This window comes from Bubalus kerabau, chromosome 8, assembly GCF_029407905.1.
Source record: "Bubalus kerabau isolate K-KA32 ecotype Philippines breed swamp buffalo chromosome 8, PCC_UOA_SB_1v2, whole genome shotgun sequence".
Lineage (NCBI taxonomy): Eukaryota > Metazoa > Chordata > Mammalia > Artiodactyla > Bovidae > Bubalus > Bubalus kerabau.
This window is the reverse complement of record NC_073631.1, coordinates 8,127,173-8,142,822: the sequence shown is the minus strand read 5'-3', so window position 1 is coordinate 8,142,822 and position 15,650 is coordinate 8,127,173. Positions and strand designations below refer to the sequence as shown.

Genomic DNA, 15,650 nt, shown 5'->3' with positions numbered 1-15,650 from the left:
CCCTCAGTCAATCGATTGGCCTATAGGCAGGCATCACACACCTGTCCAGCCAAGCACAGGTGCCCAAGAGAAGGAAAGCAACAGGGCGGGGAGACCCTGACCCACAGACCCCACCCCAGCCTACCAGGCACCAGCTACCTGAGCTGGGAGCTACCAGCATTTTTAAGCCCTGGTCCCCTAAACAAAACAGAAACCTAACCCATGCACCATGCTTGCCATGGTACCAGACAGAGAACAGAAAGAACACAGAGAAGGTATTCAGTAAATACAGCTCTGTGAATCCTTCAGAAGGAATATAAGACCTGAAGCCAACCCTCTGTCAGAAAATAAGGTTTGGGTAAAACAAATAAAACATTCAGAACAGAGCGAGTCTGTCCCTCCCTGATAAAAAATTTTTCTTAATTTTTATTTATTATGTACTTACTTGTAGTATCTCACTGATTCTAAGACACTCCTCCAATTTATGATTTGATTTTGAAATTCAAAGATTTTCTAACCAATGCATATTTAAAGATGATATGTGATAAATAATCTTTACTTTGAATGAAAAGTTGTCATTAAAATTGATCCTTTAGGGACTTCCCTGGTGGTCCAGTGGCTAACACTCCAAGCTCCCAATGCAGGGGGCCTAGATTCGACCCTCGGTCAGGGAACTAGATCCCACAGGCCACAACTGTGGGCCACAGCTAGGCCTGGCACAGCCAGATAAATAAGTAACTTTTAAAACTGGGCCTTTATCTCATGGCACTTTAGGATCACGGAAGTTTAATGAGTGCAGAATCCCAGGACACGAACACATCGCATCGCTGCAAGGCTCTGCAGAGACTGGGACATGTGTGGCCCCCACATGTGGTCCTCACACGTGTGGTCACACATGTGGTCACACGTGTGAACACTCGCAGCCCCCATCAGTAGGAGTGTTGAGAAAAACACACCTATCGCCTGGTGCGGTCATGGCTTTCCCTGCCTCGCAATCCTCATCTGTAAAGGGCAGAACATGGAGGACTCATCTCACAGAGTTGTGGCAAGACTCCTACTTAGAAAAATCCAAGTAAAGGCCTTGGTTTGGCAACCAGTGCACAGTGAGTGCGTTGGTTTTCTCATCTGTAAAATGGGTATCCTGAAGGGATGGAGGTGGTGTCTCCAGTGGTTGGTGGAAGGTAAAAGAAGAGAGCCCAAGACAAGCCAACAGAAGGGCTGAATCCTTTCCCGCAACCTGGCCTCCACTGGGTGCTGAGGGTCAGGTTCCCTGAAGAGATGACGCAGGGTCCACACCGGTCCAGTCACGCAGAGTGTATCCTCATTACATTCACCAGTCGCCAGCCCCACGTCACAAAAAACATCTCTATTAAACAGTTCAGTTCAGTCGCTCAGTCGTGTCCGACTCTGCGACCCCATGGACCGCACCACGCCAGGCCTCCCTGTCGTCGTTACTAAATCCAGAAATAATCTCCAAAGATTTACAAAAACCACTTTAGATGAGGGTCCTATCTACTGGAAGAGTCTCATAAAAACAAGTGAGGTCTCAAGTCATTCTTGCATCCATCTCTCCCACCATGGCAAGTGGAAGGAAGTGTCCATAAATTTCTTAAAGAAAATATAGCCCAAAGAAATGCTCTCTTTGCCAATACACGTGTGTAAGATAAAAAACAGAGATGCCACAGGATGACTCTGGCTAAAAAAAACAGTGACACTTACCAACTTTGGGAACAGAATTAATTTCAGAGAATGACCCTAAATCCAGACCATAAGAGATGAGACTGTCCAACTTCTCCAGAGAGAGGCAGGAACCGGAAGTAAACAACCGAAGACTCGAAGCTGTGTGACTGGCAAGCGAGGGCTCACGTCCAGGCTGCGTGGTGTTCCTGCTGCCCCCACGGTGAAGGGGGTCACAGGCGGGCATAAGGGGGCCCATTCTGCTCTCTGTCTGCCCAGAACTCATATCACTAATCAACGTCCTAAAACAGGAGTTGCTTGGGAGGGCCAAGCTCTGCTCAGCTTTGCTGGTGAGGCCCCAAAGCAGCCAGAGACAAGATACAAGTAAATGAGTGTAGCCGTTTTCCAATAAAACTTTATTTACAAAAGCAGGCAGGGACTAGATACGACCCATAGGCTGTGGTCTGCCAACCTCTGCCCTGCAAAGGGAGGCTCCCCGTCAGAAGGCTCAGGAATGTACAACTGAAATGGGGCCAAGGAAGCAATCTGCAGAGACATGGAGCTGGGACAGAATTTATGAAATTACCCTACAGAGAAGCGGGGGAAGAGAAGCCATCACAGAAGGCTGTTTTTCTACTCTCTACTGACAAACAGGGGCTTCCCTGGTGGCTCAGTGGTAAAGAATCCGCCTGCTAATACAGGAGACACAGCTTCGATCCCTGGGTCGGAAAGATCCCCTGGAGGAGGAAATGGCAACCCTCTCTAGTATTCTTGCCTGGAGAATCCCACGGACAGAGGGACCTTGTGGGCTACAACCCACAGGATCACAAAGAGTCAGACGTGACTTAGCGATTAAACAACAACTAGCAAACAGAGTCTCTGGAGATCAAGATCACAAAGACAGCTTCTACAACACTTTACTTCTAATACAGGTGGGTGTGTTTTCAAAAATCAGGGAAAAAGTTATAAAAGTAGAAGTAAATATTTGGGTTAAATATCTGGAGATGTGCCAATAATCTTAACAACTTATCTCAAATTCACATTTAAGAATCTTGTTTCTACATAACAGCTCAACATTCTATTCATTCTATCTTCTAGCAGTTTTGTGTGTGTTTTGAAGCAAGCAAATGTCTTACGTATAATAAATAAAATACATCTCATAATAGGTGCATAATTCCTTTATCAATAACCTTGAGGGTACAGCTGGAAATTAAGAATGGTCTGGACTTGAGAAAGATGACGCAGGGTCCAGGGTGGCCCTGTCACCAAGCCCCTTCACGTGCCTAAGGGACCCAGTCCTGATTGATCGGGCTGGATTCTCTGAGACATGAGAAACAGAAACTTCTTGGTTCAGAGGTTTGGGGATTTTAGAACTGCAGAGAGTGGGCTGTGGGCCTCTATCTAAAAAGCCTCAAAGACCTCTCAGGCTTCCCTGGTGGCTCAGTCGGTAAAGAATCCACCTGCGATGCGGGAGATGTGGGTTTGATCCCTGAGTTGGGAAGATCCCCTGGAGAAGGAAATGGCAACCTGCTCCAGTATTCTTGCCTGGAGAATCCCATGGACAGAGGAGCCTGCAGGGTTACAGTCCATGGGGTCGCAAAGAGTTGGACACGACTTAGCAACTAAATCACCAACACCAAAGACCTCTCGTTCCTAAGGGACAGATATCCATTCCCGTCCCTGGCTCTCCAGGCCAGGTGTGCTGGTCCCTGGTCCTGAAGAGGCTCTGGCACTGCCAGGCCAGAGCACCACCCCAGCTCCAGGCACACCCTGGCAGGGGGCCTCCCTGACCTCCCGGCATCTTTCCCCCACTGTCCTGTTTTACTTGCTTAAGAATCACCATCATTACTCACAAGTATCTCATACACCAGTTTCCCCAGGACTGTCTCCCTCACCAGGAGTCAGCCGGGCCCAGGAATGAACCTGCTGGAGGGGAGCTGGCACCCAGCACTGACATGGCACCCAGCTGGCGCTCAGTCAACACCAAGGAATTCTGGTAACAACCCTGGGTGGGCACCTAAGACGGGGCTGGCCCCATACTGGGGCACTTCCCACACCCTCCTCCAGGCCCACAGCACCCTGACGTCACTCACCCATTTTCACCAGCAGGGCCCCTAAAGCATCCCATCATTCCCCCAAGGCCATAGATCTATAACAGCACAGTTCAAAGGAAGAACCAAAGCCTTGCGGAGTGAAGCCATTCACCTCCCCTCCACCAGGTTCCCCCGCCGGCCCCCACCAACCTGCCGCCAATGTCTTTGAAGCAGGAAGCAGGGTGATTAAATACACAAAATCCTTCTGCTGCTTCTGCGTCCAGAAAACACTGCCCAGCGGCTCACTGTCGGAACCTGCACCTAATCCAAAAGCCACAGCGATGGCTGAGCAGCTAGAATGAGAACATAATTTGTTTGCTGAAGATCGTACAAAGAAATTCCTCTCTATAAAAACTTGGAGATTTATCTCTTTGCTGTAACGACATATTACTCAAGACTGAACGCACTGTAAATCAAACCATGTTCTGAGAAATTCTGGAACTGTCAGCTGATTTTCCAGGAACACAGGATAAGAGCTGCCAAGTTGGCCTGCTGGACTCACAGGAGCGCGACAGCGCCTGTGGAAGCCACTCAACAGCGTGACTGAGCACTTCTCCCCGGGGCGACAGGGTCTGCTGGCAGGCCCACGGTGCGGCCGCCTCCTTCTGGCTCCTGCAGAGAGCCGCGGGCAACCGGGACGCCGACTACAAACACCTCACAAGTCTGAGAAGCTGGGAACCGGCTGCAGCTGGCAATCCTGCAGTCTCTTCCTGGACCAAAGGAAGTCTGAGATGCCAGGGTGATGAGCTAAGCGGGCCTCAGGCGGCTCCTTCCCTGTGCCTTGTTGAGCCCTCATGGTCTGCTCGGTGACCAGTGGAGAGAACACTCAGCTAACTTACAGGCCTATTTCCTGGGGGAAGGCTGCCCCTGAAGATCCCTGATCCGGTTTTCCTGGGAGCACTGGTGCCAAGTGTAAGGCAGAAGGCTGGGTGACAACCGGCCAAAGCTAAGTGGCCAAGTGAGGGCTGAAACCATGACCCGCGGAGGCAGCTCGGAGTGTCAATCAACAGGGTGAGGCAACCCGGCCTTTTTAAGACCAAGAAAACAGTCCCACAGGAGGCAGAGGACAGGGTCTGTTAAAGCTCACCCACTGAACACGCCCAGGGTCACCAGCAAGCTTCACGGCTCTACCGAGGCTTGAGCCCTCTTTTCTCACTTGAAACCGATGGTGGCTTTGTCTCAAATTCAGTGATCACAGTAGATCCTACTCCCAGTCTATTCCTAGTCTCCAGTCTCTCTTCCAAAATCTGTTTCTCTATGACACACACACACACACAAATCAGGAGGACACCCCTCTGCAGCTATGATGCTATATGCAAATAATCATCACCACAACTAAACAGGATGTCACAGACGAAGGGAGAGAGACCAGCTCAGAGAAGTGCAAACATCGGATCAAGGGACTTCAAAACTTAAGACCCTGCTGGGAAATGGAGGCCAAGAGATGATTCAAGCGCTTTATGTGCCGCAAGACTCATAAGGAGAAATGCAAATTCTCTTATCCAATCCAAAGATCTAAGGATCCAACGTGCCCATCTACACCATAAAGCAAAGGTTCCAGCGGAAACCTGCCTCAGGAGATACATACAGGAAACTGACCAATGAAACTCGTCCAGCAGCCCCTGCAGAGGGGCTGGGGGGACACCCACTCCCCCACGCAGGCTGCCTGACATTCTCAGGGTGATAAGGGCCCCACCTGTGACAGGCAGGTCACTGCCAGGCCAAGAAGCTCCTCTGTCCCACTTCCCGCCCTGTAAGCTCCTGCCTCTCCTTCAGCAGCCCAATGCCTGCCACCATTCCCACTCGCCATCTGGAGTTTTAGGGCCCAGCAAGGAACAACACAGGGCCTGGTTCTTGCAGGGAAGTGTGCACCTCAATGACAACCCTGCAGAAAAAGATGCTGTGGCCACAGAGAGGAACTCTCCCAGAGCAAGGAAGCAAGGCCGTGCAGACATGCAGGATGTGTCCACGGCCCCACCCAGCAGCTCCTCACTCATCGGCTAGGGATGGCGGGCAGGTTATGAGCTCCACCTGCGCCCTGGCCCTCGCCAGCGCCCCATCAGGGTCCACCATCCACGGCCCCCTACCTGGTGGTATGGATGGTGCAGGAAGGAATCTGGGACGCCTGCTAAAGCCATCGGTTCCTCCCCACGGTCTTCAAACCACATGGACTGCACAGGACCTGGAACAGAGACAGACTGTGAGAAACCCAGACAGAGGGAAGGCCCACTGCTCTCTAGGGGCTCAGGGGCAGGGGGCTGTCCCCGGACACCGCTTGCATTCTGGGTGAGTCAGGGGACTGGCACCAACTTCACAACCTTGACCTGTGGTCACAGGGCCTGTCGGGCAGAGGTGCTCAGAGGGGTGAGCCACACAGAGAACTGAATGCCGGCCCACTCAGCAGTCCCCATGAGTCACCTGACTCTTCTTCCGAGGACAGTTATACAACACTCTGAAGACTTTCTCATACTGTGGGCAACACAGGCTTAGCCTGCGGGGAGGTGGGGCGGGTGGTGCTGGGGCCCTCTGAGCACCACCCATGTAAATGCTGCCTTGACCAGCCACAGCCTAGAACCCTAACCCTAACCCTAGGAGGTACCCTCTCAGCAGACATCAAACCACCATACACAGATCCAACACGCTCCCTGCAGGGACCGCCTTGGAGATCAGCCCTCACGGCCACGGCCTCTGGAACAGATGTGAGACGTGCCACCTCCTAGGAGTGCCAGAGCGACTTCAGCTCCGTGAAAGTGCACACTCGACTCCAACAAGGAGCCCCAGACAGGCAGGGAAGTAAGATCCCATATTTCTCTTTAATCTCCTGTGGCACAAGCCATACATTTGATCCATACAGGATGGTCCATGAGAGTTCCAGAACTGACCCCGACAAAACCCACCCCTCCCCCAGCAATGCAGAGGACTGTCGGGGGTCGGGGGGCAGGAGGGAGGTGGGCACAGCAGCTTGGTCTGCACTGGGGACCCACCACCCGACACTCGCAGACCAGAGACCATCTATAACACAACCTCTGCAGCACACATCTTATCTTCCACATCTCAGCGGAAATCAGAGTTTCATTTCCATGAAGACAGAAGACTGTTACAAGTCACACTCTGGACTAGAGCAGGAGGAGAGAGGAACCAGTATTAGGGTCAGAAAGATCCCTCACACCATTCTTCTCAGAAATCATCAGAAGTAAGAATATTTTCAGGAACAGTGGCAACAGCCATCAACATTCTCTGTTGTAACCCACCTCAGAGACACTCAGACCCTCCTCAGCTCCCCCAGCAGCCCAAGGACCCTGAGCAATTCATAACTCCTGACCACATGAGGCTCCCTCTCGCCTCTGCATCCATAGTGTTGTTCTGAGCTCTGTCAGCTGCTATAAGTGTTATGGCCCTACAGGACTGAGCTGAGGGGTCACCTCCTCCAGGAAGTCCCCTTGGACTGTCCCTCACCAATCACCACTGCCCACGATGGTTCAGTCAGCGTCCACTCTGGGCTCCTGGGCCACATGCTGGGCTCACAGCCCTCTTTCCATCTGCCACGCAGAGCTGTAAATGCCCCAGCTTGGTCTCACTCCCCACAAAGGAACCATAACCATGTGCTTACTAGTGACAGAGGCTTGCTCTGTGCAAACTCTCAGGAAGCACCAACAGAGAGACACTGGCTGTGCAGGACTTGAGTCCCTGACAGGCTTTCTGCAGCCACATTCACAGAGATAGGATGCCCAAAGGGGTTCTTGGGTCATCGGCATCACCCCATCAGATGAGGGAAAGCCAGACAGTTCCAACACCCACCCACCTTGTCCTGGGCCACCTGGAGGGACCCTTCTGCCCCACAGGTTCCCTGAGGGCACAGGCGGGTGTCCAGCATCCCCTTCAAGTAGATGGCTCAACTTGGGTTGCGTTTCAGTGAACGGCAGCCAGAGCCTCAGTGATGGGCAAACCAGGAACCAGAGATGAGAAACCATTTTCTGATCTAATCCTCTGGGGCCTGGAAGGACTTATTTCCCTGACGTGGCTTTACTTTGAGAGAAATAAGAAAAATTTAGAAAGTGGCTCACTTATTTTAATGAAAAGTTAGAAAATCAGGGAAAAAAAGGGGACTGGAAGAAATACTGCAGGCAAAGATCTACCCAAGACAGACAGACAGATGCTGGGAGTCGTCAAAGATCTCTCCAAGACAGACAGAAAGATGCTGGGAGCCTTCACATCAGAACTGACACGTAGCAAACAAAACCCATGGAAAAGAAATTACAGAAGCACCGCAAACAGCCCACAGAGAGGGTGAGCCAAGCGCAGGGGCACAAAGTGACAGGAAGGTTAGGATGGAACGCAGGACACAGCGGACAGACTGGGAAAGACCAGAAACCCCAGAAAGTGTCCCAGGACAGAGCTTGTCATGGTTCAGATTTCTCCTTCAACTCACAGGCTCAATTTTCTAGAATTCAGAATTAAAAGACTCACAGAAGTTTCTAAGAGGAAAACTGAACGATTTAGGTAGGGCATAAAATTAGGGATATTAATTTACTGTTGTTTAGTCGCTCAGTCACATCCGACTCTTTGCAACCCCATGGACTGCAGCCTGCCAGGCTCCCCTGTCCATGGAATTCTCCAGGTACGACCACTGAGGTGGGTAGCCCATCCCTTCCACTCGACTCAGGGATCGAACCCACATCACCTGCATTGCAGTTGGACTCTACCACTGAGCCACCAGGGAAGCCCTAGGGATATTAATGCCACCAGTCAAAATAGCAAAAATATCAAGGTAAGACCCAGTTATGCGCGAACTGTGTCCCCTGCCCCAAACTCATCTGTTGACGCCCTTAACATCCAGGATCATCAGAAGGTTGCTGTATTTAGAGGAAAGGTCTTTAAAAAGGTAACTAAGGTAAAATGAGGCATTACTGTGGACCCGAATCCAGCAAAGGAGATGAGGACACAGATGCACGTGGACGGAGGACCACGTGAGGACCCGGAGAAGATGGCCATACACACGCCAGGAGAGAGGCCTCGGGGGAAGCGGCCCTGCCCACACCTTGACCTCAGGCTCCCCACCTCCAGCTATGAGAAAACAAACTCCTGTTGTTTAAGCCACCGAGTCTCTGGTTCTTTGTTATGGTGGTTCTAGAAAATGATTACAGACCAAAATTCTTAAAACACCACCAGTCACCATAGCTAAGAGGAACAGAAGCACCCTAACCTGTAACATTTACCACCAGTCATTTATGTTTTCCACAAGGTCTCTGGGATTCTTTAAAAATCAGCACAGAAACGCAAGAGAGGCCGCTGGGCTGGAGAGACCTGGTGATGACAAGATGGCAGGGGTGGGGGTGGGGGGAGGAGTTCGTCCCCAGAGCAAGACGGGTAAGGCCTCTGCAGGAGACAGCAGCCCCCAGGCCTCCAGGCTCCCCCAGCTCCAGGAGCCAACCTGCCCCGCGGCAGTCAGTCTCACGTGCCCTTCTGTCCAGGCTCTACCACCCAGCCCTTTGATCAGACTCCAAAGTAGGTTTGTTCCAAAGGCATTCTAGAGACATGGTAACATCTGCAGTCACTTGGCCCGAATTCCCAAACACAGCGGGGTGGCCCTCATCCCAAGTGCTGGAGGTCTTGAGGGCTAAGACTGTAAAGGAGCAAAGACTCCAGGTTTCCTGGAGAAGAAAGAATGTGGCCTCAAGGCTGCAGTGAACTCCTGCCCCATGGATCAGACTTGCCAGACTATCAGTGGAGCCAGTTCCTTCACTCTCCTTACAGACACACATGCATGGTCAGTTTCACTGAACAGCCATGACCTCTTCACCCCAAGCACTTGCGGCAGGATCCCAGGACCGTACCAGGATGCCTCTTCGGGCCTCCCCACCACAAACACACGGCCACGTGGGTCTGACCGCTCCATCGGCCACCACTCAGCCCGCCTGCACGGCCTACCCACCTCCCGGCCGCTTCCCCAGCACTCCTGCCGCCTTCCACCCTGACTGCAGCCTCAGTCTCCTGGGCTCAGTTTCTCCCCGCACCCACTCCCGGTGGCCTAGGGGAGGGGTCAGTGTCCTCCTGGCCCCTTGAGGACGCTCTCGGCACCCCTCCACCATCAGGCTGTCCGTGGCCCCTGCCTTCTCGTGCCGGCACTGACCACTCTCTCCCCAGCTCACTCGGTATGTCTTGCCTGCCCTGCTGTGCAGGGCTTCAGGAACTCCTGGATGTTTTCAGCAAACAGAAACATATGACTTTCCCCTTAAGTTTCAAATTTAGTGGGTGTTAAGAATGCTGAAAATTTTAAATATGTCAGTTTTATTACCTAAATGTCACCTTTGAAAGACTCTGTTTGCCAGATGGAATTGCTTCTCAGCCAGAAAAATATATATTCCATAAGCTCTGTCGAGTAGGTTCTTAGGGAAAAGAAAACCATAGTTAGACATAGCAAAAGGTTTGGATTAACTGGCCTCTGATAAGATGCATCAAACCCAAAGCTAACATCAAATTCAGTGATGAAAGATGGGAAGCTTTACCCTCTAAGATCACAAACGAGGTACCTATGATCCTTTCATCACTTCTATTGAGCTAATGATAGGAAATTCTATCCAGAGCCATCAAGTGAAAAAGAAAAACAGGAAAAGAAGAACTAAAGTTATCTCTGTTCACAGAGGACATGATCTTATCTGCAGAAAACCCTACCAGTTACAAACACTTACAAACATACACACTTTGCCCCCAGAGCTAATGAATAAATTCATCAAGGTTCTAGGATACAAAAATCAACATGCAAAAATCACATGTGTTTCTGAACACCAACAATGAAAAGGAGATCAAGAAAACAACTCCATTCAAAATAGCAACAATAATAATTAAGAATAAATGTAACCTAGGAGGCAAAAGACTTGTGCACCAATTATCAACAATTACCAAATGTTGCTATAAGAATATAAAGATGCTGTAAGGAAAACATTATGTATTCATAGGTTGAAACATTTAATATTGCTAAGATGAAAAAAACTATCCAAAGCAATTTACAGATTGAATGCAATCATTACCAAAATCTCACTGGCAGTTTTGCAGGGATCAATATATCTTTCTACAATTCCTAAGGATTCTCATGGGACCCCAAGTAACCAAAAACATCTTGGAAAAGAAGAACACAGTTGGAGGATTCACATTGCCTAATTTCAGAACTCACTACAAAACTGTGCTGATGAAGACAGTGTAATTACCAGTGTAGGTCAGACATGGACTAATAGGACAGAACAGACAGACCAGAAATAAACACTCACACAAACGCCGGACTGATTTTCAATAAAGGTCCCAAAACTATTTAATGGGGAACAGGACAGTCTTTTTGAAAACTGGTTCTGGGAAACTAGATATCTGCATGCAAAAGAATAAAGTTGGACTCTTACCTTACCATACAAACAAAAACTAATTAAAAAATGGATCAAGGACTTAAAGCTATAAAACTCTTGGAAAGAAACATAAGGAAAATTTTTTATGATATTGGATGTGACAATGATTTCCAGGATATGACTCCAAAAGTAAAGTCACTCAGTCGTGTCCAACTCTTTGTGACCGCATGGACTGTAGCCTACCAGGCGCCTCTGTCCATGAGATTTTCCAGGCAAGGGTACTGGAGGGGGTTGTCATTTCCTTCTCCAGGGGATCCTCCCAACCCAGGGATCGAACCCAGGCCTCCCGCATTGGAGGCAGACGCTTTACCGTCTGATGACTCCAAAGGCATATGCAAAAAAGGAAAATCACAGAAACTGGGCTTCATCAGAATTAAAAACTTTTGTGCAAAGGACATTCTCAAGAGAGTGAAAAGACCCAAGAAAGGGAAAAAAAAATAGTTACAAATAATATATTTGATAAGGGCTTAATATCCAAAATAATACAACCACAATAAAAAAAGGGCCAAGGACTTGACGCTTCTCCAAAGAAGATACACAAATGATCAGTAAGCATGAAAAGATGCTCAACATCATTAGTCATTAGTGAAAGGCAAATCAAACCACAATAAGGCATCATAAAAATAATAAACATGGCGAGGACATGGAGAAATTGGAACCCTTCTGCATTGCTAGTAAAAATGTAGAATGGTACAGCCTCCATAATAAATGGTATGTATATTCCTCAAAGAATTAAACATAGAATTAGCATAAGTTCCAGCAATTCTATCTCTGGGTATACACCCAAAAGAATCAGAAGTACCTGTATATCCATGTTCAAAACAGCACTATTTACAGTAGCCAAAAGATGGGACTAAACCAAATATCCACTGACAGATGAATGGCTAAGCCAAATTACTATAAACAAACAATGAGCTATTATTCAGCCTTGAAAAAGAATGATATTTTGATACATGCTACAACATGGATGAAACTTAAAGACATTATGGTAAGGGAAATAAGCCAATCACAAAGTACAAATCTTACTTATATGAGTTAACACCTAGTTTAAAGACAAAACATAGAAGCAATCAGGGTCTAGTAGGAGGAGGGTTTGTTTAAAGGGTACAGAATTTCCATTTGGGATAATGAAATGGTTCTGGAAACAGCAGTGATGTTTACACAACATTATGAATGCACTTAATTCCACTGAGTTGCACACTTAAAAACAGCTGAAATGGCAAATTTTGTTTTTCATATTTTATCCCCATGTTGCAAAAAATTACTGAAAAGTTGGTTATTCAGTGAGCATCCTTTAATAAAATTAACTTTCACTAATTTTTTTTTTTATATAACCAATAGAGTTGGAAGAATTTCTTAGGATGCTAAAGCTTGGGGCTGTATAAAGTAGTGATTCTAAATACTTCTTTCTTTAGTCAAGTTTGTACATTTCCATGTGTCTTGATCAACAATACACTCTCTCAGTTCTGCGATTCTGTGTAACCCAGCTGTCTGGGAGGTGAAATGGAATCCATCCAGCAAGTCCTGCATAAAAATCATCTTACCATCCATACCTGACAAAGACTAAAAGTTCTAATATTATCCTACTCTCATGGAGACTGAAAAACTTGTACCATCTCTGGACAGGCAACCTCAATCATCTTCTTCTTTTTTTTTAAAGTATAGTTGATTTTCCATATTGTGTTGATTTCTGCCATACAGAAAAGTGATCCCATTATACATAGTGATATGTATTCTTTTTCATATTCTTTTCCATTATGGTTATCACAGGATATTGAATAGAGTTCCCTGTGCTATACAGTAAGACGCTGTTTATCCAGCCTGTATGTAACAGTCTGCTTCTGCTAACCCCAAACTTCCAACCCATCCCGCCCCACTGGCAACCCCAAGTCTGTTCCCCATGTCTGGGCATTTGAGAAAGCGTTTCTTCTAAATGTCCTACAACAGCACAGAAGTTCTGATAGACTGTGCTACATTAAAGAATTTAAATGTTAAATCATCGGTGGAGTTAACAAAAACAGTGTGCTTATACAGATAAACAGGAACAACTTCCGAAGCAGGTTGATACTGCAACTGTGTATCTATGATGATAGAAGGCATTCTCATGAACAGGTGTAGAATGACTAAGAAACTGTACCAAACTATTGTCTCACTCTTTCGATTCAAGGGGTTCATTGCCAAGTTTTGCTCACTGTCATAGTTCCATACAACCCTTTAATTCTGAAAGTTAAGTCCTCTTTTGCACAAATTCCAATGTAAATAATGTATGCCACATTTTGACTGAGTTTTGAACTTGTGATAAAAATTCAGATACTCTTCTTCATAAAACTTGTACTTGTTTCCTTATTGGACTGTAGTTCAGAAAAACAGTTCAGACAAAGTCAAAAGTTTGCTGATTCCAGAGTCAACATTTTTCTTAATACTGTAAATATTTACACTCGTGGATGGACCCAGCAGCTGAACTTGAACATGGCTTTGTTCTTTGCATTTCATGTTTATTTTTTTTCCAATTTAGGGCAATGTGTACTAAATTAAAATGATACAACGGTCATAAACTTGAAAAATGCTGCACTCAATAACACGTTTTCTGAAATGTACATGGGGCATTCCCACCAGAAACTCTGAAGACTCCAGAAGATGTGGATGAAGCGATTATTCATGCTTTTCAGGTCACAACCAACTACACATGATGCTCGTGGTAGATGTAAGGTGTTCTGATCCCCCCTGCCGTGAGGGTGACGTTGACACGAGAACGTCGACCGTGAGAGACGCTGGATGGTTCCCACAGCCCCCAGACACCCTAGCTCAGCCGGTGTGGAGCCTCCACGCGGTCCACCCCGATTCTTCACCTTCTGCTCTATTTTTCTCATTAAACATGCTTTTCATCTTGACTTGACTTCCAGGCACAGCGATGGGTTGCAACCCAGAATGTGAAAACGGGTCAGGTCGGGGCCTGTGGCCAACGCCCACCTGCAGCGTCCATGGGCTGTCCTCCTGCAGCTTGGAGGCAGCTGCCCTCCGACTGCTCCATTCCCCCACCCCAGTGCCTCTCCTTCCGGGCATCAGCTCCAAAAATGTTCACCGTGTCTACCTCCATCTCCAACCCACTCCTACAAAAAGACCACGACACCTAAGGCAACCGGCCACTCCCAGGACCCCTGAATCCCGACTGTGTAAATGGTCCCTTTCTCTGTTTAGGTAACCACACATTCAAGATGTGCATTTAGTACTGTGGGGAAAGTCTGCTACATGTCCACAGGAAATGTTCATACTCTCCAGAGCATCTGATTCACACATGCTCTTCTCTCTCCCCAAGCGCCACCCCTCTTGCAGGACCCTCAGAACAGTCAGCGTGCCTGCCTCTGCCGACCCCTCAGCACACGGTCCAAGTTTACTGGTCTGTCACCTTTGGCCACAGCGACAGCCAGCACTGGACATTCACCCAGAATTGCTTGTGGGGTGTTATTAAACCCCTCCTCATTCAAGAATTCAGCCTTGAATTCTGCCACACCCAGACAGCACACGGTAGGGCTTCAGGAAGGATTTGTCAACTATTAGTTCGCTAAGTGAAAAAAAGTGAAAGTGAAAGTCACTCAGTCGTGTCCGACTCTGTGACCCCATGGAGTATACAGTCCATGGCATTCTCCAGGCCAGAATACTGGAGTGGGTAGCTGTTCCCTTCTCCAGGGGATCTTCCCAACGCAGGGATCGAACCCAGGTCTCCTGCACTGCAGGTGGATTCTTTACCAGCTGAGCCACCAGGGAAGCCCATTAGTTGGCTATTAGAAGGTTAAACAGCATCACATATATGATAGCATAAAACTAAATAGTATAATTGTAGTCATCATTCCATAATAAGTCAAATAATTATACAGTACGACAAACTTAGATGGTTTTATATGTCAATTATATCTCAATAAAACTGGAAAAATTAATTTAAATTTTTTTAAAAATCGAAGAGAGAAGCTTCACATCCTAAAATAAATCACTGCAGGATTTGTTAAAAAGAAATCTGTACCTCACATAAAAGCCTGCTCCTTACTGGGAAAACAATGTAACTGAGCGATGCTCATGATATATTAAGATAATCACTTGCAGAACTGAAAGGAGAATATTTGCATTTTACATCATAATAAGAGGATAAAAGGAAACTAATAATACTTGAAACATCAAACGGAAATAGAAAATGGGCAGATGAAGAAGCATTCAAACCAGAAACAACTGTTCAGAAGACGGAGGACATGGAGCAATAAATGTCAACTGTCCAATTCCCTTCTTTTCAAACAAAAATATTCTGATGTAAAAAAAAGAAAAAATACCCAGGGCAAATTGAAATTGAAAATTTGCTTTAAAAAGAGAGCTAGGAAAGGGAGACACAGAGACAGAGCAGGCAAAGACACAAGAACAAAACACACACTCAAAAACACCAACAACAGTGACGGCAATGAGAGAAAAGTATAATTAAAACAGAGAAACACCAATCCCCATAGACTAAAGTATAGCAAGC

The 15,650-nt window shown here is 47.4% G+C and overlaps 1 protein-coding gene across 4 annotated transcripts in view; it reads right to left on the bottom strand.

Moving 5' to 3' along the window:
* GRB10 (growth factor receptor bound protein 10) overlaps window positions 1–15,650 on the bottom strand; it is a 181,203-nt gene that overhangs the window by 136,907 nt on the left and 28,646 nt on the right. For 3 of the 4 annotated variants that reach the window (XR_008717526.1, XM_055589645.1, XM_055589644.1), the window contains exon 2: window positions 5,837–5,931. Coding sequence is in view for 2 of the 4 variants with exons in the window: in XM_055589645.1 (XP_055445620.1) it covers window positions 5,837–5,917 (81 nt within the window). In the remaining 2 variants the exon portion in view is untranslated. Of the gene's footprint in view, window positions 1–3,899; window positions 4,043–5,836; window positions 5,932–15,650 lie in introns of those variants that run through there. The other variant, XM_055589646.1, reaches the window with a different exon arrangement.